This window comes from Sceloporus undulatus, chromosome 6, assembly GCF_019175285.1.
Source record: "Sceloporus undulatus isolate JIND9_A2432 ecotype Alabama chromosome 6, SceUnd_v1.1, whole genome shotgun sequence".
NCBI classification, from domain to species: domain Eukaryota; kingdom Metazoa; phylum Chordata; class Lepidosauria; order Squamata; family Phrynosomatidae; genus Sceloporus; species Sceloporus undulatus.
Window position 1 is genome coordinate 149223868 of NC_056527.1, and position 21956 is coordinate 149245823.

The following is a 21956-nucleotide window of genomic DNA, read 5'->3' on the forward strand; positions in this document are numbered from 1 at the left end:
AAAGGGTTGCGGCATCAAGAAGGTTGGGAACCACTGCAATAGACAGAGGCCCACGATGTCTGAGGATGTTCTTTGGGAGACGCACTTGAAATACCATAACACCAAAGTGACTCGAAGCAGCTTTGTTTTGACCTGTCTGTAACAGACCTAAAAGTCTGGCCTGGGGACTAGTGAGTTCCCATATATATATATATATGTGTGTGTGTATTAAAAAGGGTGGCTCCTTTTTCTCCTCCTTCTCCTTTTTCCACGACGTGCGCAGACACCGCCAGAAAGGGAATGGGAAAAGGAAAGGCTGGCACATGCCTGCTAAAACTTGCTTGCTGACTCTCTTGTTTGTTTCTTTAAACCTGTGGCTCCCGCCCTGAATTGATTTGAGAACGAGCACAAAGTCTTCGGCGGGAAGGAGAGGATCCTCTTTTCACCCCTATCAGGGAAAAAGAGAGAGAGAGAGAGTAGTCAGGGATCCTACCTTTCTCTGGGCCTTTTCACAACACACGCAGAGAGCGCAATGATTACACTTCGTAGCAATAGCATTAACATAGGTCTGTGTAGGTTTTCTCAGGCGGTGGGGCCATGTTCTGGAAGAGTGGGTTGTCACCAGCATTTGTGGCTGGCGTCTTCAGAGATGGTTGGCATGGAAGAGAGTGGAGAACGTATACCTTGTGACCCTGGGTAGGCAGGAGTGATTTCCATGTTAATCTACCCAGGGTCACACAGTTTGTATGTATATCAGCTCTCTTCCATGGCAGCGTTCTCTGAAGACACCAGCCACAGACGTTGGCGAAACGTCAGGGATACAAACTCTTCTAGAACATGGCCACGGAGCACAAAAAAACCCACAAAAGACTATGGATGCCGGCCGTGGAAGCCTTCGACTTCACAAAGCATTTACGTTTCTGTACTGCTTCGTAGTGAACCCAGCACATTATAAGCGCTTTGCAGCCTGTGAGCCCATTGCCTCCAATAAGCTGGATGCTCATATTACCAACCTGCGAGAGGATGGAAGGCTGACTCAACCTCTGGGATCGAACTCACAACCTTGTGGCTGAAATACTGGCATTTAACCACTGAACCACCAGGGCTTCATCTGCCTTAGGAGATCCTGTTTTTTGGTCACAAAATCATAGAATCACAGAGTTGGAAGAGACCCCAAAAGCCCCGATCCAGTCCAACCCCCTTCTTCTGCCATGCAGGAACTCTCAATCAAAGCATCCCCATTGACAGATGGCCATCCAGCCTCTACTTAAAGACCTCCAAGGAAGGAGACTCCACTACACTCCGAGGGAGTTTGATCCACTGTCAAATATCCCTTACTCTCCGGAAGTTCCTCCTAATGTTGAGCTGGAATCTCTTTTCCTGTAGCTTTCATCCATTGCTCCAGATCCTAGTCTCTGGAGCAGCAGGAAACAAGCTTGCTCCCTCCTCAATATGACATCCCTTCAAATATTTAAACAGGGATATCATATCACCTCTTAATCTTCTTTTCTCCAGGCTAAACATCCCCAGCTCCCTAAGTCCCTCCTCAAAGGGCTTCATGGTTTCCAGACCCTTCACCATTTTAGTTGCTCTTATTTGGACACATACCTCCAGTTTCTCCACATCCTTTTAAAATTGTGAAGCCCAGAACTGGACACAATATTGACCAGAGCAGAATACAGTGGCACTATTACTTCCTTTGATCTAGACACTATACTTCTATTGTTGCAGCCTAAAATCGCATTGGTCTTTTTCGCTGCCACATCACACGGTTGACTCATGCTCAACTTGTGGTCAACTTGGACTCCCAGATCCCTTTCACATGTAGTCTCATTTAGCCAGGTGTCCCCCATAATCCTATATCTGTGCATTTCATTTTTCCGCTCTAAGTGCAATACCTTGTTGAATTTCATGGTTGTTGTCACTTGTCATACTTGTATACATACAAGCAAAACCAAAGAGGCTGCAGTGTATATCCACCCTGATCGATGATCCTTTGTGAGTTTGGCCTGCTCTCTTTTCAAATTCTCCTTGCTGGTGACAGTCACTAAATCTTGTGATAGCAAATCTCACAGTTAATGTGAGAAAGTATTTGCTTTCATCTGCATCTCTTGACATTCAACTTCACTGGATGGCTCTGAATATTATGAAAGCATGGGGGAACCTTCCACCTGTTGGTTCTCTGCACACTGGGCATAATTTTATATGCTTAACACTATATCTCTCCTTGCTTCCCAGTCATTAGCCTTCGGTGGCAGGTTCTGTGGGCAGTGTTTTGTAATTTTGCATCCCAGGATGCTGCCATATTAATTGGCAGAGCTTGTGATGAAGACTGCAGATTGCAGGCTGTTCCAGCAGCTGTTCTAGAGGAATAAGAAAGACCTGGACATCTTGCCCATCTTCTCTCTCTAGGTAACCATTTGGGACTTTCTTCTCTGATGTGGAAGAACATCTTCCTCCTCCTCTTTCTCTCGAGACAGTTTTGAAGACACTAATGAAAAAATAATAAAGCAACAGTTGTTTACGGTATTGTTTTTGGGCATGCCATTTTCAAAAGGGATTGACAGATTTGTATTCAATTACTGGCGTTAAACGTTTCAAAGAGAGTAGTACTTAATTATTTATTATACCACATCAGTCGGCTTACTGTCAGAATAACTGGAAAGCCTATGTACACAAACTGAAAGGAAATGAAAAAGAAGTAGCTGGAACATTAGGCTTAACACACACAAGAACAACAAAAGAGGCAGTGCTAAAGTGCTTACATGTTTTTCGAATGACTGGGAAGCTTGGGGGGAAAAAGTTTCATCGTCTGCCTTACATTGAACTACAAAACAACTTGGTGCATTTTGTAACGGAGAGCTTTTTTCACAATTGCAGTGCCTCACCACTCCCGGAGGATTCCCAAATCTGTTTCCCTTTGCCCCCAAATTACTCCTTTTAGGCTTCTGATCACAAAAGATCTGTGCGTACTTCCAGTCTTTCATGTGCCGACTTGTTAAGCATGTTGACTGCATTTGGATTTGACTGAAAACAGGAATTCATCAGATTTCTAGCATGTCCTAGACAAGCCAGCATATTGGTATATGGTGGTTAATTTTTCCTGTTGTAGACAGAAACCTCACCAGAGCATGGCATTTTCTGTCTCTGTTTGTTGTGCATATGAAACAGCCAGGCTTGTTTCTCCGTCTGCTCAGACAGAGCATTAATCCAGACTTTCTTCTCTGGTTAATTATCTGACTTTGACATGAGGGAAGGAACTCAGCAGTGCTGGTTTGCTGTCGGATTCCCACATTGCAACAACTATGGACTTTGCCCATGCTTTGTTTAGCTGCTCTCGCTGCAAGTAGAAGCGTTTGGGAAGTGGGTGCCAGTATGCCTCTGATCATGGAGCCCTGGCTTATTCCTTTACCATGTTAATCTCAGCTGAGCTAAAATACTTGCAAAAATGTCAAACATGTTGTAAGCATAAGGTTGTATATTGTGTTTCCTGCAGGCAGCAAATGTAATGCTATAACTTTCTGAAACCAAGGGCAGTTCCATTGGGTGTTTAGATATTTATCTAAAGAGTGTGTGCATAACAAATGAATGTATTCAGCCACACCTCTGATAGGGAAAAATGTGATTTTTAAACTGGGATTCTAGTGCCCTCTTGACAGAAGGGTGTAAAACAGGTGTTTGCTGGTGTAGTATGTGAAACTTAGCTGATAAGAAACCTTGTGCATACAATTCATTGGAAAATCACAGTTCTGTAGTTTCTGGAAGATTGATATGGTTATTATGGGTAAGCCCTGTTAGTGAACACACACACACACACACACACATATTTTGTTGCTGGATTCCGTGAGAGATTTGAAAACCATCTTAAGTATTAAGATACTTACCTCTCTTATTGCTGCTGTGTTTCAGGCTGAAGACAAGATGGCGCCTGAGCCTAGGCTTAAGAAGCTGGAGCCAGTTCTTTTGCCAGGTAAGTGTCCTTTTGTTTGTTGACATGGGCTTTGTCCCACACAGTTTCTATTGCAGCATTTGTTTTTAAAATGCCAGAAGACCTTTGTTGGTATTCTGCAGCACCCAGTCTGTATTCAGGCACCGGCTTTCCTTTTTGTTTTGAAATTGGAGCCTTCTTTCATACTTGCATTGAGTAGCTTGAATACTATAACTTTTCATTTTGCTTTGCACGTTTTCACGTGTGCAGTGCAAACCTTTTGTGTTTTCCTTTCCTCCTTGTGAGGTTACTCTGGTTGTCCGGTCTTTGTTGAAGAAATTGTGGTAGATTTATCAAATTGTATGCTGAGCATTTGATAAATCTACTCATGTCTGCTCCTCTGCAGCTCGCAACTGTGTCCAAGGGACAAACACATCACTAGATTTGATTAATTAGCTGGTAACCCAAGGCAAAATTGGTTAGTCGCTGTCTGTGATGATTTTTTATACACCTGAGTCACTGGTATGTCCTGTTTAGCTTCTCTATCTGATCCTACTGTTGTACATACCTGCAACAGGCAAGGAAACAGCAGAATCCCTTACTGAGAATGTGTGAACACCAAAGAGGGAGAAAAGGGGAGAGTGGATTATGCTTGCTTCACCACTTATCCAGTTACCATCATAGTTCTGTAGGTTTGACCACCGAAATGGAAAGCATAAGGAGAGTGGAGGCTGGTAAGAGAGAAAGTCATCTCTGAAGGCTTTCTCGAAGAAGCCTTCAAGTGGTCTCTAGAAAGTGCAAAACACACACATATATATTACATATACATGGCTTACTTGGCCTAGTTCTTTTGTTTCACGTGGGCCTGTTGTTAGTTTTTGATAAAAGGCTTGCTGAAAGTCATTGAATTGCTTGTAGAGTGTTTGTAAGGACCTGTCCCTATTTGCTTCATTTTATTTCTGCCTCTAACACATCCAGTTTCTTAATGAAAGTATTTTTATATATCCAATAACCTCCAAGCAATGATAACTTTATGGGGACAACCAAAATGTACAGTTACATGTTGCAAGCATGGATTTTGTGCATTGTGCATTTTGGTTGGCCCAATAAAGGTATCATGAATTGCTATATGGTCAACACAGCTACCCCTAGGTATTTCTATACAGTGATTTAAGTCCTTTAAGTAGCCATGGTGTTTTAATTGGGCTGTTTCTATGCTGAGCTTTCACCTAACAGTCATCCTGTCTTTAGCTTTGCCACAACTGATGTGTCACTAATACAGGAAGATGCTGGTTTGTGCTTTCTGTGCTGTAGCTGCGTTCTGTCATAATATACATTCCACTCCAGTGGACACAGCCTCATTTTTCATGCCTCTGTGATTTGTTGGTATTTGAGATTTCTCCACACTTGGCAATTTAGCTACTGCTTCCCAGCCTTGTGGGAGGTGGGAACAGTTGCTGAATTGTGTGTTGCCGAAGTCTTGAAGGAATCCTGTATAGGTAGAAACAGGCCGACCGTCCCCCAGGGACCAGTTCCCAGATAATTTTAGCTTGACAGTCTGTAAACATGCTTTGCAAGCAGATCAGGCAAAACTGTGCCTGTAAGTTAGCTTATATGGTTATACCTCTCTCAGACTTTTTAAGTTAGAAGAATTCTGTTTCCTTATTCTCAAGGATGGTGCAGATTTCTGCATTCGTTGCTGCTGCTGAAACTTTGACCTGTGGAATGTATTTGGGCAGCCTTCTGAAAAGACAAGGAACAGTGGGAGGCAGTTTTCGTGGGCTGGAAAAACAGATCGCTGGTTAAGGCTTGTTGATCCTGCAAAGGGTGGATTAGTGTGTATTACTGAAGGGGGATTAGCATGTATTGGCACACTGGAAGACTGCTTTTAAGGGGAAAAGGGGGAGATTTTTCAAAGAGGAAAAGGGCTGCAAAAAAAAAAAAAAAAAAGCCTTTGGAAAACTGTAATTGTAGCCTGAAAGACATTTGATGCATATATTGCTTATTCCAGGGGTAGGCAACCTTTTTGAGCCGAGGGCCAGGTTGCTGTCCCTCAGACAACTGGGGGGCCGAAGCCAAAAAATAAATAATTAAATAATTTAAAAAAAAATATAAATATATAAATAAACCAGGACAAATGTAGGACAAAATTTTCAAATGGAAGACACTTTTAAAAAAAAAAAATGGAGGACACGCAAAAAAAATTGCTGATTTTTTTTAAAAATGTGAATATAAATGCATGTTTCTGAGGCTTCTATAGACAATTGCCCCCCAAAGGCCCCAGCGGCAGTCGGTGGCAGGACCAGGCCGGGGGCCAGTCCCAAGGCCTTGCCGGGCCGCATCCGGCCCGCGGGCCGCAGGTTGCCTACCCCTGGCTTATTCCTTCAATCCTGTCCTGCTTTTGGGTGATAGGCTGGAAAAGGATTGCATTTGTACCCCTTCCCTTTCTGTCCTTCTTACAACTAACGTGGGCATTGCATACCCCCCACTTCAAGATAACATCTAAAGCAGTACTTACTGTCATATTTACTGTATGACATGTGCCTATTTTAGTTTTAATTTGCATATACCTGCAGTAAAACTGTTCCCTGGCGTCTTCTAAGCTAAATTCCAACCCTGGCTTAAAATGTTTTGCATTCAGTGTCTTAATGTAGGTGCAGCGGAAGTGCAGCCGAGTGTGTCTCTCTGCCCAAGAAGGAAAAATGGTGTCAGAACATCCTTTTGCACTTTGCTTTTCACCCCTCTCTTTGGGTATGTGTGTATGTGCCCTCAAGCCACCTATTGACTTGTGGCCACCCTATGAGTTTCAAGGAATATTCAGGGATGGTTTTGCCAGTTCCTTCTGAAATACACCCTTCAGCAACTGGTATTTGTTGGTAGTATCCCTCCAAGTACTAACCAGAGCTGACCTGCTTAGCTTCCACAATCAGAGGCAATTTGGTGCCTTCATGGTACTTCAGCCCCTCTCTGCCTCTGCATTAAAGAGTCATTGTTCTTTAATTGTTATGATGCACTTGGCTGTTGTTGGTTTGTCCTGTTCAGAAATACTGTCTTAGCAGAAGGCTTACTATAGAGGTTTACTAATGTTTACACGCCATTCTGTCCTTTTCCACTCTTTCCAGATGCCCAGTCAATAGCATCTGGCCTTTCTGGCTTTCCCATAGCAAATGGTTAAGGGACTAATGGGCCACATCTGGCAATAGCTTTCTCTGCGCTGGGCAGGTACTGGGAGACAGTACAGAAGTGGAACAGGCAGATGGGCTTGGATGACAAGCCCAAATCCTGCAAAGAGTTAAGGTGCTGGTGGTGATGGTGGGGAGTTTGGTACAAGAGGATTGTGCAGTTGTTCCTCCATATATTGATGGACTTCACACTTTCCATCAGCCTTAGCTAGCGTAAACAGTGGTAGAGGATTAAGGGCGTTAAAGGACAACGGCATATGGATGGCAGTCGCCCATCCCAGCCATAGAAGAACAAGTGCTTTTTGAAAATCCCTGAGTCCTTGTTTGACCTTTCCTGTTAAAGGTGCCAGTTTTATTATTATGATAATTTTTTATTATGATAATTTTTCAAAACCTTTTTTCTGAATGTAATTCGCTCTGCTTGTAGTCAGCGCCGTTCTCCACTTTCCTGTGGATCTTCCTGGCTTGTTCTAGCCATTTCCCCTTACTTCTTCCATGCTTGCTTAGGAATCTTTGGCTAGCATCATCCCTTTTGAGACGTTCCATGTTGAATTTTAACGCTGGAGGCTTTAAAATATGCCATTGTGCTTACAATCTTCCCCAGATTCAGCTGTTTGTTTGCCTGCCTCTGCCTTCTTACATAGCATGCTTTATATGTCCAAATAGTTAAATAAATCCAGCTGAAGCAAGTTGACTTAAGGGGCTTTGATATGAGCATCCATACATTCGAATAATTATCTTTCATTTCTTGTCATAGATGTGTATTTCTTTATATTCATGTTTTGGTTTTTTCTTTTCTTTCCCACACTGTCAAGTCCAAGTATACTGCATCTTTCTTTATTAATAACAAAAGCATGCATTCTGGTACTGTCAACATTTTGCTCAGAGACACAGATGGGTTGTGGTTGGGTTAGTTTATTGCCTAGAATATGGATTTTATGCTTTTTAGTTCAGGGTGGTGAGATTTATCCTAAATATAGAAAGACTATCCTTTTCTCTCTTTTTTTCCCCTCCCTCATTCCATCTGGTGTTAGGTATTTCTCCATTGGAAAATTAGTGTACAATTGATTTGTGCAGTGTGCAACCATTATTTTAACCATGAAATATAAAAATATTCTATTTACACAATACTTCAAGATCCCTAACATCTGATCTCTGTGTGGTTTGGTCACAGATAATAGGAACTCTAAAACATTCAGGTTCTGTGTAGCCTTATCATAGACATATAAACGGGATTTGAGAGCGTCTATCAACAACTCAGTTTCTTTCTATCCTCCAAACAAAACATCTGTCTCCTGTGACAAATTGTTTTTGATATGCAGAGGAGATCCGCAGCAGGTGGTCCGGCAGAAGACACAGAAAAGCCTCTTATATCTGCTTAAGGGGAAATTAGTTCATTTACTTCATCGGAGTTGGGGCTGTAGTGATTTCTATTGAGTAAGGTCTATAACATCAAGCAAATAAGTTGTTAAGATAGAAATACAGTGCTCCCTCGGGTTACGAAATTAATTCGTTCCGCCGCTCCGTTCGTAACCCGAGTAATTTCGCAACCCGAAAAGGGCTTTCCGTTAGCGCTGGAAAGCCGCGCGTTTGAATTTCGCGCCGAAAAAAATTCGTAACCCAAAAAAAACATCGTAACCCGGAACAGTTTTTTCCAATCTAACTTTTTCGTAACCCGGAAATTTCGTAACGCGATCAATTCGTATCCCGGGGTACCACTGTATTGCTGACTTCCCAATTTGACATGGAACCTTGAGAGGATAATCTCCTCTTACAAGGAGTAATATGAAACAAGTTTCCCCCCCAGAAATGTCAATATAGTCCAGTAGCCCTTCATTGGTTTTCTCAAAGAGTTTCATGGGAATTCCTCAAGTCTGAGGCCTATTCTGACACCCACCCACCCCTTTTGCAGGATTATACCTCGGAAGGTGATCTGACAGCAAGCTTGAGGATTGTGTTTTCTTTCCCCCATCCCTTTTAAGAGATCCCAAGCTATTTGGCTCCTGTAGCCGGTGAAAGGCAGTAAATAAATAAGACACACACACGGTCAATTCAATCCTCTTAGCCTTAGCATTGGGATCATGACTAGGAAATGTTATCTTTTTGGAGTACAAGTCCCTGAAACCTGCAGCCAGCATGAAACATAGCAATAGCAAGTACATTTCTATACCGCTTATCAGTGCACCTAAGCACTCCCTAAGCTGTTTACAATGTTTTTTGTAGGTTTTTCGGGCTATGTGGCCATATTCTAGAAGAGTTTATTCCTCATTACACATTTACAATGTGTAGGCTAACATAGAAACGTAGAGAAGGAAGGTGACCCCATGGATCATGTAGTCCAGTGACTTCCAAACTCTGGGCCTCCAGATGTTTTGGACTTCGGTTCTCGGAAGCCTCCGTCCTCTTTGCCAGTGGTCTGGGATTCTGGGAGCCAAAGTCCAAAATACCAGAAGGATCTGTTGAAGTTAGCATGATCATCTGTCACCAATCCAAACCAGAACCACCTCGTGTTTATCTGAGGATTAGCATCCTTGTGATCTGCAAAAAGGAGTCTAAGGAAGGATTCTGGACTCCAGAGCAGCCTGCCAAGAGTTGTCAGCAAGTGTATTTGTGACAATGTTGTGTTGAGTGCCGTTTCTTTGTACATGACAGCATTGTTTGAAATGTACTGTCATTTCAGGAGATTGTTGTTGATGTGGCTTGACAGAGGGAAGCAGGGTTCTTCCAGGCCTGTAATTCTGAGATTAAATCATTGGGTTTGAGGCGATCCATGTAATTTTGATTCTCTGTCAGGCTATTTCCAGGATGTTTGTTCTGGTTGCCTGTAGCTGCAAGATCAGAGGATCTCAAATACTTCCTTTTTTTTCCCTTTGTCAAGCTGCTCAAAGAAGGTCCAACATCCTCATTCTTTCTTTCAATAGAATAGAAAACTTCTGTTCAACAATAATTTGTCCATTGAGAAAATAACCAGTCAGTGGATGTTGGGTTGAATGGGCAAAGTGTGCCCAGGATCCCGATCACATTTGTGCTGCTAAACCTACAACATGCTTGAGATATGTAGATCATATATAGGATCATGTGCATAACTTTTAATGGATGGATAGAACTTATAGATGGGGTCAAACTTTCCAAGTAGGGTGTGTGTGTGTGTGTGTGTGTGTGTGTGTGTGTGTGTATGTTTTCTTGGCAGGGTTTGCCATTGCCCTTCTCTGAGTATAGCCTTTGTTGTTGTTGTTAGGTTGACCTAGGTTTATTGAGTCAATTTTTTGATAAAACCTCTAGACTTATACATATACAGTACTTGCTATTGCTATCTCCCTCTCTGCTCCTCTCAACCTTTCCTAGCATTATTGTCTCTTCTAATGATTCATGCCTCCCACGCTGGATATTGACAAATCCCCTCTGACCAAACCTTGCCAAGAAAAACCCATGCTAGGATCACCGCAAGCGGCAAACGAATTGAAGGCGCACAACAACAACAGCCCCCATTAAATTACTAACCAGGTCTGACCTTGCATCGCTCCTAAGATTAAATGGGATCTGGTGCCTTCGGGGTATGTAGACTGAGCTTTCCAACTAGGGTACAATGGGTCACATGAAACATGCTGTTGAGGAAATAACATTCAGCCAGTGGTCAACTGAACGAATGTGTTTTCCATCTAATGGTGTTAACATTGTTTCGTCCGGTAATAGCCTCACCTTCTGTCTGGTAAATTCTGGACTTCACAGCTAGCTTGTGCAATGTCTTTCCGTGTTTACAAGGAGAGGCAAACTACACCTTGTTTTTTTAGCATTGCACCTTAATGCAACTAAAAGTTCTGTAGTTCAAATGGCACATGAACTGATGGAATGAAGCATTTTAAGTATGGATCTAAGGTCTTCAAAGTTTCAAATCATTGTAAGTAGATACATTTAATTTGCTACTGCGTGCAATTAGTTTGCATGCTTTAAAAAAATACTGTACAGAGATTAACACATCGGCAGATTGAGGTAGATAATTTTTTTTGACTTGATTTTTACTTTCCGGTAACAAAAAGGTGGAATTCATACCTGTCCTGCCTTGCTCACATAATACTTTCTATCTCCTCTCCCTCCTCAGTCAAATTTAGGTGGCCTTCAGCATTTGAAGCCAGCATTTGAATGGCTTGTTTTCTGTGGCACTATCCTTTATTACCAGTTCTATAAATATGTTAACTGTAAGCACAATATGATTGCTCTTGCTTCTAAATCAGAGTTTAATTATGGAAACAGTGTTATAATATACAAACTGAAATAGGTTTTTTGCATTTGTGGTTCTGCTCGTGGGGTTGAATTACTACTTTTGGTTATTATGAGGTTAGAATGATTCACAGAGCAGCCTTCTTTTCCGCATATCTACCTCCTCAAACAGAACATGCATACAAGATTTTAAAGATAGGTACAACTATAAAGCAAGCCTGCTTTAAATTAAGCCTTGAACTGACACAAATTACTGAATTGCCTGAGAACGCATGTGCTCTTATACTTCATATAATTCAGATTATACATTTTCTACAAAGGCTCCCACTTGATTAAATAAACCTTAAAATATAGTCCTATGTATACATGAGACGCAGTGCAAGCTGAGAACTTGAGACAAGTACTACCTTTGGGTCTATGGCTCTCCGAATCCCTCAACATACCATGATAATTGTGCAAAAAATAACTTTTTGTCCAAATTTTGCCCCCAAATTAACACTTCCAAGCTCTAAACTATGCATGACAGCCAGCATAGTTTAGTGGTTTCAGTATCAGATTGAGGTCCAAAACACACTGCAGAAATAATCCAGTTTGAGACCGCTTTCTCTGCCCTGGCTCAATGCTAGGGAATTCTGGGAACTGTAGTTTTGTTAGACATTGAGCCTTCTGTCAGAAAGAGCTCTGGTGCCACAATAAACTACAATTCCCAGGATTCCCTAGCACTGAGCCAGGGCTGTTAAAGTGGTCTCAAACTGGATTATTTATGCAGTGTTTCAGACCATAGACTCTGGGGGACCAGGTTTTGAATCCCACTCAGCTGGGGAAACCCATCAGGTGAGTTTGGGCAGGTCACAGTCTCTCAGCCTCAGAGGAAGGCAATAGCAAACCTCTTCTGAACTAATCCCCTTGATAGGTTCACCTTTGAGTAGCCATAGATCAGAAATGATCACAACCAACTGGGCATCTCTTTATAAGCAATCCCCATGGAGATCAATGGGGCTTGTTCCCAGGTATGTAGTCTGCAGCCCCAGTAAGCCCCTCTTTGATCTCAGTCAGGCTTATTTCTAAGCAGACATATATAAGGTTGCACTTTGGGTGGGAACACTTGTGTTCAGGAAAGAACATCTCCTGAAGGGGAAATTACTTTGTTTTTTAGATGATTCAGACATGCGTGACCTTAGGATTCCTCATAGGAAAAGTATTTCCCTTTCTCTGACAAGCCTCTTTTGCTCTAAGATGAGGCTTACTATCTCTTGTTTTTATTAATATTTGCAGTGAGTAAGTTGGCTCAGGATTCTTGGCCCAATGACCTACGAATGGTTCATAACAACGATATGGTTTCTTGGCAAGAGGAGAGGGGCTGGCGATCTTCCACCTCTGAATTTTGATATGAAGTTTGCAACGTCCAGCACTTTGCAAAATGAAAAGCACTTAAATTTTTAATAGAGGTGTAAGACTTAGCAGATGTTGGCCTTGAGAAAAAATAAGGAATATTATTCACCATGCTGGACTTTACTGCTCTATAGTTTAAAAATAAAATAACTGAAATTGAGAAAAATAAGAGTTTATAAGGATGGAGAAGTCAAGTTTTGCAAACAACTTAAATGGTTATCAAGAGAACATTTTTAATAGCATGTGTAACCTACTCTGTGGAGAGCCAATGTGTTGCAGTGGTTTGAGCGCTGGACTATGACTCTGGATATCAGAGTTTGATTTCTGGCCTGGCCATGATGGAAACCCACTGGGAGACCTTACTCATATCTATTTTATTGTTTGTATGTACAGCCCTGTGCAAATCTACAGCACTATATAAATAAAGCTTAATAATAATAATAATGTCACATTCTCTCAGCCTCAAGGGAAGGCAGTGGCAAACCCCTCTGAGCAAATTCTCCCAAGAAAACCCCATGATAGGTTCGCCTCATTGTCACTATAAGTCGGAAACAACTTGAAGGCACACAACAGCAGCAAAGCTGGAATACACTAGGAACACATCAGTGTCACTAACTGAGGTATATCTGTATTTCACTTTCATAATGCGAATACTCAGTCAATAAAACAGATTTCTAAACTCACTCAGGGACGTAGCCAAAGGGGGGGTCTTGGGGTCCGGACCCCGCCCTTCCATTAGAAAAATGAATGGTGCGTGCTGCTGCGCCGCCACGCCCAAGCCCCATTATAATGGTGGCACTTAGTCTGGACCCCCCCCCCCCTTCCTAAAATCCTGGCTACGTCCCTGACTCACTTTTGGTTTTTTAGAAGGGTTTTCATAGTCTTTCATGTGTCATTGTTAAGCAAATTGGGTGCTTTGCAGCTCTGTTGCATAAAATATTTGTGACTGACTTGGCAACAGATGAAAGCAGTGACTTCTAAAGTGTGTTTTTAAATTTTGGGCAGCTACTATATCTGTGATGATCATTATGGAGTGCATAATGTATCTCAGGGTCATGATCCAACAATGATGTTGTGAAGTGCGTTCGTAGCTGGAAGATCTTGCGTAAATTGGGAATTGCTGTGTACCTGACTGTGCTGCTGAAAAGGCACACCTTAGCTCTAAAATCTCAAAAAGTCTTGACTCCTCAGCAGAATGCAGAAAGTGGAAAGAAACGCTAGCCTAGGTTTGCTTTCTGGAGCAATACAGTTCCTTTTAGATTAAAGAGATTTTACGCTCTGGGGGTTATATTGGATTTGAGAATTGAAGCCATCCATGTCTCCTTCCTTGGAGGTCTTTAAGCAGAGGCTAGATGGCCATCTGCTGGGGATGCTTTGATTTGGATTTCCTGCATGGCAGGAATGGCCCATGCGGTCTCTTCCAACTCTATGATTCTGTGTACAGATAGGCACCAGATCTCATCTAATCTTGGAAACTAAGCAGGAACCTTTCAAGGAAATTCTTAGGGTTGCCATAAACTTACAGGCAACTTGAAGAAGCGCGCGCACACACACACACACACACACACACACACACATTCTGTTCTGCATCAAAAGACATGGGTTTACAGTGGTACCCTGGGTTACGAATTTAATTCGTTCCGCCGCCGCTTTCGTAACCTGAAATGCTTCGTAAGCCGAAAAAGCCATAGGCGCTAATGGGGAAAAGCCGCGATTTCGTGCGAAATAGCGCCGAAAAGCACCAAAATTTTTTTCGTAACCCGAACAAACCTTCGTAACCCGGAACAGTTTTTTTAAATGGATTTTTTTCGTAACCCGGAAATTTCGTAAGGCGGCGCATTTGTATCCCGGGGTACCACTGTACATATATCCACAGATGCTCATGCAAAAATACAAAGCAGTTACAATTGTCTCTCCACATTTGGGGCTTTGACTTTTGCGGATTTGATTCATACATTCTCTCTGGGAATCTCTCGGCCCTCCAGTGCAACTCTGCCAGAAGTAAACCATAGAGTTGTTCTGGAGAACCTAGAAGTTCCTAGAGAAAACCCTTCTCCAGGCATCCGACTGTACTTATCAAGTGTCTTTCAGGTAAAATACAAATACAACCAATAGCATGCACTACATGGTTTTCAAGGGTATCACTGTGGTTATCCAAATTGTCACAAAATGTTATTGTGTGTATGCCTTCAAGTCACCTGTTGACCCCATAAAAAGGGTTTTCTGAGGCCAGAAATACTCAAGAGGTAGACTTAGCAGTTCCTTTCTCTGAAACATAGCCTGCAGCACCTTGCTTTGTGTTTCTATTTGTACAATGAGAAGTTGAATGAGAAGTATGCATTTTCTAAGGAATGGTCAGCTTATTTGGTCCAGTTGTTAATACTACCAAAAGCAATCCCTGCACCAATCCTACTCTCTCCCACCCTCAGTTTTCCATATTCCTGGGCCATCGCACCTTCCCTCCGATTCCTCTGACTGTTAATATTCACACTGCCAAGAGAGCTTAACGAACTAAGTTTATTTCTCCATTAACCAGATAATTTGATTGTCACACTTAGTTATTAAAGTGCCTCATTTGGAGCAGTATTGGGAGTAATTTGCCATCTTTCCTTCCATCTTAACTATTAATTCACAGAGAAGAAAAGTGAATAAAATCTGAACAGGTGGCAACAGTTAACAAAGCAGTCTGCAATTACTTCTCGGATCTCTTGTGGGGCAACTATTGCATTGTAAGTGCTTATGGAAATTCCCTAAAAGGATTTTCAGAAAGCACTTCATGAGCTTACAAGTAGAATCTTCTCCAAATGGCATTCCTCCCTTTTGAACTTCAAAATAGCTACTGAGCACACCAAACAGACGATTCATTTAGAAGTGGATTAGAGGAAATTTGCATTTAAATGCTCAATGCATGCTAATAAACCCTCCCTGCTTTTAATATTCAGCTCCATTTGTGAGGACTTCCTTGGCTGAAAATACCAGGAGACCATAATTTGGGTTAGAAGCAAATGAATTCATCTTTTCTTCAGACTGACCTTTGAGTATCTTGGTCTTTGTTTATGGATTTGTGTATAGCTATAGAAGTCTATGCACCGGGGATGAGAAACTGTGGGGGGCCACATTAGGCCCTTATAAGACCTTGAGGAACTGTACTCCCCCCAATTCAACATTCCCAAAATAATTTGTTTCCATGTCCCTGTTATCTGTAAGGTTGAAAAGGTGTTAGAAGTGTTTTAATAAATAATATTGATGAAAGAATGTATTTTAAACGAAAGATGCTTTGTTTTCAATGGAGAACAGTTTCTAATATTTGGCCAGCTGGGGGGAAAAAGTCCCTCCACATTAGGGGAGGGACTTTTTAGGGGCACCAGACCCCTGTGAAAGCGGAAAAACCGCAAATAAAAAACCACTATATTTTTACCTGAGAAGAACACCTTGCATTGCCATTCCACTACCTTTCCAAGTACAACTTCTGCCAGAGGTTGACCACAGAATCACACTGGTGGACCTACAAACTTGAGCCTATCTGGATATTTTAGATGGAGTCAAGACCCTGGTAGATGTCAAAGCCATTATACAAAAGAGTTTGTACACTGAGTGATGTTGTCACTGAGGAGCTGTTAAGCGTATTGTCTTTACATCATTCAGACGAGCCCTTCCCTTGGATCTGTCACTTGGGTTTACATCAACAAGGCTGCCTCCGTCTGTTTTCATGCAAGTAGTTTATGGCCCAAGAAACTGCCTTCACAAAAGAAGAAGCCTTCAAAGCAACATTCATAGAATCATAGAATTGTAGCGTTGGAAGAGACTGCAAGGGCCCCCCCTTCCATGCAGGAAATCTCAGTCAAAGCATACCCGAAAGATGGCCATCCAGCCTCTGCTTAAAGACCTCCAAGGAAGGAGACTCCACTACACTCTGAGGGAGTGTGTTCCACTGTCAAACATTGCATTTCTCTACCTTACAGTTCACTATGGCAATGGAGTGGAGTTTGCATAGTTTGGGGGTATCACCTCCCCAGAATTACTTTTAGAAGTCATTGGAGTACCCTGAGGGACTTGGAGAGCCATAAGAAGGTAACACCTAACAAACAATGGCCCATTTCTCAATAGCGTTGGATCAAGTGTCTTTTCCTGTTGACTATAGTCATCCCTCCACATTCGCCAGGGTCCTCGTAAATGTGGAAAAACAGCAAACAAATTAAAAACCACTATTCTTACCTGAGAGAGCACCTCTCTAGGAATCTCTATGGTCAACATCTGCCAGCAGTTGACCATTGAATCACACTACAAATGAGAAGTGTTTTCTCTAGTAACCTCTAAGTCTTCCAGCGCAACTCTGTGATCACTTGCCAGCAGAGTTGCGCTGGAGAACCTAGAGCAGGGGTTCCCAACCTTTGGTCCTCCATTTGTTTTGGACTTCCAACTTGACCAGTAGTCAGGAGTTATAGGAGCTGAAGACCAAAACATCTGGAGGACCAAAGGTTGGGAACCACTGACCTAGAGAACATATTAAACAAATACGCAAATAATCCACAAAAGTCAAAGCAGTAGATGTGGAGGGCTGACCGTAGATTGTTCTGCTTAGTGTTTGTTTCAGTGCATGAAGATAGCCTACATCCACTTCTTTAAAAATCATGGGTCCTGTGCTCCCATGCCTTTTTGCCAGATCATATCCTAGACCTTTCCTGTCTGTCGATGACACACGTTGATGTCCACTCCCTGAAATTTACTGGAACAAGTGAGTTCTAGCATTTGAAATAATCTCACAAAAGGAAGGACAAGCAACCCTTTTCTGAGTCAGAGACTATGATGCTTTGCAGTAAATGTAATCGCATCTTTAAAAGAACAGCAGTCATTAATATGAGAGATGAATTAACGCAAGCACTGCCGAAACCTTGAAACAAAGGAGACCATTTGGGCAGGTTTTCAAACCATGCTGCGAAGCATCTATTAAATTTTGTTTGCACTTACTTGACCTTTCATGATGGCATTTCTCTGTGGTGTCAATGTGGTTGACCTTTTTGGTTCCACATCAAGTACAGTTATTCCATCACAGTTCTGTGGGTATCAGTGATTCTTTTTTTGGCTGAGTTAACCTATAGAATATAAAATATACGAGATTAAAATGCAACAGACTCCTTTACGCACTACACAGATAAATTGTTTTTAAAAAGAAACCATTCAGTCATTACGAATAAATATTTAACTGTTTTTAGGATGTGGTAATGCAAAGTAACATTTAGTGTTATGCCTAACCTGTTGATTAAATGAAATGTTTTGTTTCTGGTGACTGTCAAAATATTAAGAAGGCATTGGATTTATAGATCTGCCGTTAGCTCTTTAATTTAAACCCCAGGAACACATGACGGATGCCAGATCCTTTGGCTGGCGTTGCTGTATTTACACTTCATCTGGAGACCTTTTCCAGTAAATTCCTTCCATTCATACAAGTTGCTGTGTTCAGTTCAACAGGTGCTTACACTCTGCCTCAGATGCATGAGAGAAAGAGAAGCTGTCCTGGATATTGAAATACCCAAATTAAAAAATAAAAGTCAAGTCAAGCAACAACAAAAATGGGTAAAGCCTGGGTAAAATCTCAAGTAATTGGGCCAGTTTTCTAGTTGGCATGTCCCTTCTCAAGAAATGTGTGTGATGTGAAGTTGAAGGCTTTATGGCTGGCATCCATAGTTTTTTGTGGGTTTTTCAGTCTTCTAGAACATGGCCACATAGCCCCCAAAACCCACAAAAAACTAATGTGTGTGATGTACTGGAGCGTATCTGAATTGATAGTGACTTGGATTTGAATTCCCATTCAGTCTCAAACCATGCTTGGTGATCTTGGACCGGTCGTTTTCTTGACTTAACCTTCCTTGCAGATTGCTCTGGCTCCTTAGAATACAGGATTGATTACAAGTATTTTTAAACAAGTAGAAGCTACCATTGCAAGTTCACAATTTTTCCATCTGCCTTCCCCATTATTCCAGATTTTTAATCATGCATGATGGCATTTTCTGTGTTCAGATCTCCTTGAATCCCAATCGGGGAGAGAGGCAGGGTATAGATGATGATGATGGTTTCAGCATTGGATTAGGACACTGGGAGACCAGGGTTCAAATCCCAGCTTGGCCATGGAAACCAACTGCGTGATCTTCGTCAAATCACACTCTCTCAGCCTCGGAGCATGGCAATGGCAAACCCCACTTGCCAAGAAAACCCTATGATAGGTTTGATTTAGGGTCACCATAAATCAGAAATGACTTGAAGGCACACAACAACAATATTATGCTAGCCGATGCCACATTAATTTTCAAAGAGTTATTCCATTAGATATTGTTAGTACACCCTGGAGCAAGTCTTGTCATTGTGTCCATGCTTTGAAACTTTTAAGCAGCTCTTTTAAAAATACAAGTCTGTTGCATGTGTTCCTCACTGCATTTGAAGTGCAACTCAAACTTGACACCACATCTTTGATGTAAGTTCTTCAAATACCTCCTTTGAATGTAATTCTCTGGCTGGAGTAGTTCTTGTGTGTCGGTGTTTTCAGAAAAATTCTGTGGGATGTATTCCTAGCTTCTTGGCAGACTGAATTCAGCCCACTCTCTTGTATCTGCTCTTTGCCTATTCAAGTCACAAGTGGCCACCATTCTGCACTTGGAACAGCTTGTGCCTCTAAAATGGACGGAGAAGTAACAGCACTTTGTCTCAATTTGGAGTAAAACCATTGCCCTGATATACCTACAAATAGCTTTGCTGCTTACTTACCCTAAGCAAAACTGAATTTGATCCAAAAGGGGGAGGTAATGACTGTGGTGCTTGCAAGTCAGTTTCCCTCTTTCTGTCTCTTGTGGATTTGGATATTGGAGAGAACGTGCTTTCACTAGGTCTCTATCAGTTTCTGAGGATCATGAGCCAGAAGGTGCTGTTACATCCATATCTTCCTTTTTGGCTTGCCATAGTAGGCAATTGGTTGGACACTATGGGAACAGAACACTGGACTAGATAGGTTTTTGGTCTGATCTTTCAGGGCTCTTCCTATGGTCTTGTTTGATGAATGAGGAGAAGATGTAGTAACAACCTGATCTTGGAAGCTATGCCTGGGCAGCCCTGGTCTGACCAACAAAGACCAGGTGCTATAAGCTATAGTTCAGAGGAAGGAACTGGCAAAACCATTTCTGAAGATGCCTTGCCTAAGAAAAACCCCTGAAACCCATAAATGAACAAGTGACTTTCTGCTTGGTATCTTAAACCAAATAGGTAGTTATCCTTCCTTCTGCCCTGTGTGTTAATGCATTCACCCATTTCTGGCTGCTTTGTTCAAGTTAAGAGTTCATACCATTGCAGCAGGTCAACTCAGACTTCCTAGCAGAACTGTTTTCTACTTTTGTGTTTCTGAACAAACGTGATGATTTTTTTAAAAATCACTGAACTGTTCAGCTGTTACAGTTTGGGACTTAAAAGTTTATAGGATCAGAGTTGGAAGAGACCCCAAGGGTCACCCAGTCCATCCCCCATTCTGACATGAAGGTAGACAGAATCAAATCTCTTCCTGTGACAGATGGCCATCCTGTAGTTAAAACCCCCCAAAGAAGGAGACCACCCCCACCACTTCTCTTGGGAGAAAGTATTCTGAAGGAATGGTCTACCACAGGAAAGGTCCTTTCTCTCAGTCTTGCCAACCTAATAGAGATTGTTAAAGCCCCTCAGGCTGATTTTTGGATCCTTGCAGGTTTGCATCAATGCAGACAGTCTTTCAGATAACTGGATCCAGAAAAGCACTGAGTAGCCAATGGAGCTGGTAGGGAATCGGTGTCACAAGAAATAACTAGCTGCACACAAAGAGCGTAGCTGGCCAGTAGAAAGAAATTGAAAAGCCATATGAAATGACTTAAGGAGTAAACGTTTTGGAAAGGGAACACTTCTTACTATGTTGTTGTTACTATAAACCACAAAATCTTTTAAACAAATAAACCACAGGCTGAAAGGGGTGCAGTCTACATTATTTGGAGATGTGCTAGCCACAGCGAAGACATTATTGTAACTTTATTTTAATTTTGGTAGTCACTGGAGATAGGCTACTCAATTGAGATCCCTTGATTCACTTTATTTTATGTTAAATACTTAAAGTGCCATACAATTTGGCATCCCTCCAGATGGGAAGTATCTGATTAAGAGATTCTGTTTATTACTTGTTTACTACTTGCAATTAATAAAGATAAACTTGATGCTCCTTGGGAAGGCAATTCAGTACATTTGTGTGCATGTATAACAAATCCCAGATGCTGTAAGCTATATTTCAGAGGAAGGTACTGACAAAATCACCTCTGAGTATTCCTTGCTTAAGAAAACCCTATGGAGGTTGCCATAAATTGACCAGTGACTTGAAGGTACACACATGTGCGTGCGCACACAGTTTTATCACTCCTTTTTCTTGTAGTCAACTTTCTAAACCTTGGGATATGGATAAGAATTCGCTTCTCTTTTAGCAGCAGCTACAATTTAATCAGCATTCAATTTTTTAAAATTATTTTTTTCAAAGGTGAAATTGTGGTGAACGAAGTGAATTTTGTGAGGAAATGCATTGCAACAGATACAAGCCAATACGATCTCTGGGGGAAGCTGGTTTGCAGCAACTTCAAAATCTCCTTCATCACTGATGATCCCACACCACTTCAGGTTGGTTTGTCTCTACACCTGCTGAGTGCTAGGATACACGCATGATTCACCTTAGTGGGTATAAATCTAATATGAAGACCCTTGTACTCTTGCCTTGCAACTGGATTATTTAATTATTGAAACCCCTATACGCAACCAAGGTCAGCCACTTCATTGTCCTGTCTTGGACTAAGTTTCGACGAAGTCCCCAGGCTCCCCATTCTTGGTTCAAAGCAGAATATATTCAGCTAACTATTAACACCAAATAGCAATAACACAATCTATAATCCTAGCACTCAGTTTGATCATATCTGACCTTACAAAGTAAAGCTCAGTCTTTCCCTGTCAAATGACATGACAAAAATTTATTTTTTAAGTGAATCGTGGTATTTTATCTCGAGTTTATCTTTCATATTTCAGAAGTTTCAATACAAGAACCTTCTCCTGGGAGAACATGATGTTGCACTAACATGCATCGAGCAGATAGTCACAGGTGTGTATGAAATAGTTGAATGTAATGCTCTTATATTTATATTTAGTAAATAAAATGAAATAGTTAGAATTGTGTAGGAAGGACACAAATTCAGTAGCTGAGCAGGATTCAAACC

At 41.7% G+C, this 21956-nt stretch overlaps 1 protein-coding gene across 3 annotated transcripts in view; it reads left to right on the top strand.

The window, feature by feature from the left end:
- MTMR10 (myotubularin related protein 10) overlaps positions 1 to 21956 on the top strand; it is a 44514-nt gene that overhangs the window by 562 nt on the left and 21996 nt on the right. For 2 of the 3 annotated variants that reach the window (XM_042475547.1, XM_042475548.1), the window contains exons 2-4: positions 3889 to 3949; positions 21233 to 21369; positions 21769 to 21841. In XM_042475547.1, the coding sequence (XP_042331481.1) occupies positions 3889 to 3949; positions 21233 to 21369; positions 21769 to 21841 (271 nt within the window). Of the gene's footprint in view, positions 1 to 2046; positions 2392 to 3888; positions 3950 to 21232; positions 21370 to 21768; positions 21842 to 21956 lie in introns of those variants that run through there. The other variant, XM_042475549.1, reaches the window with a different exon arrangement.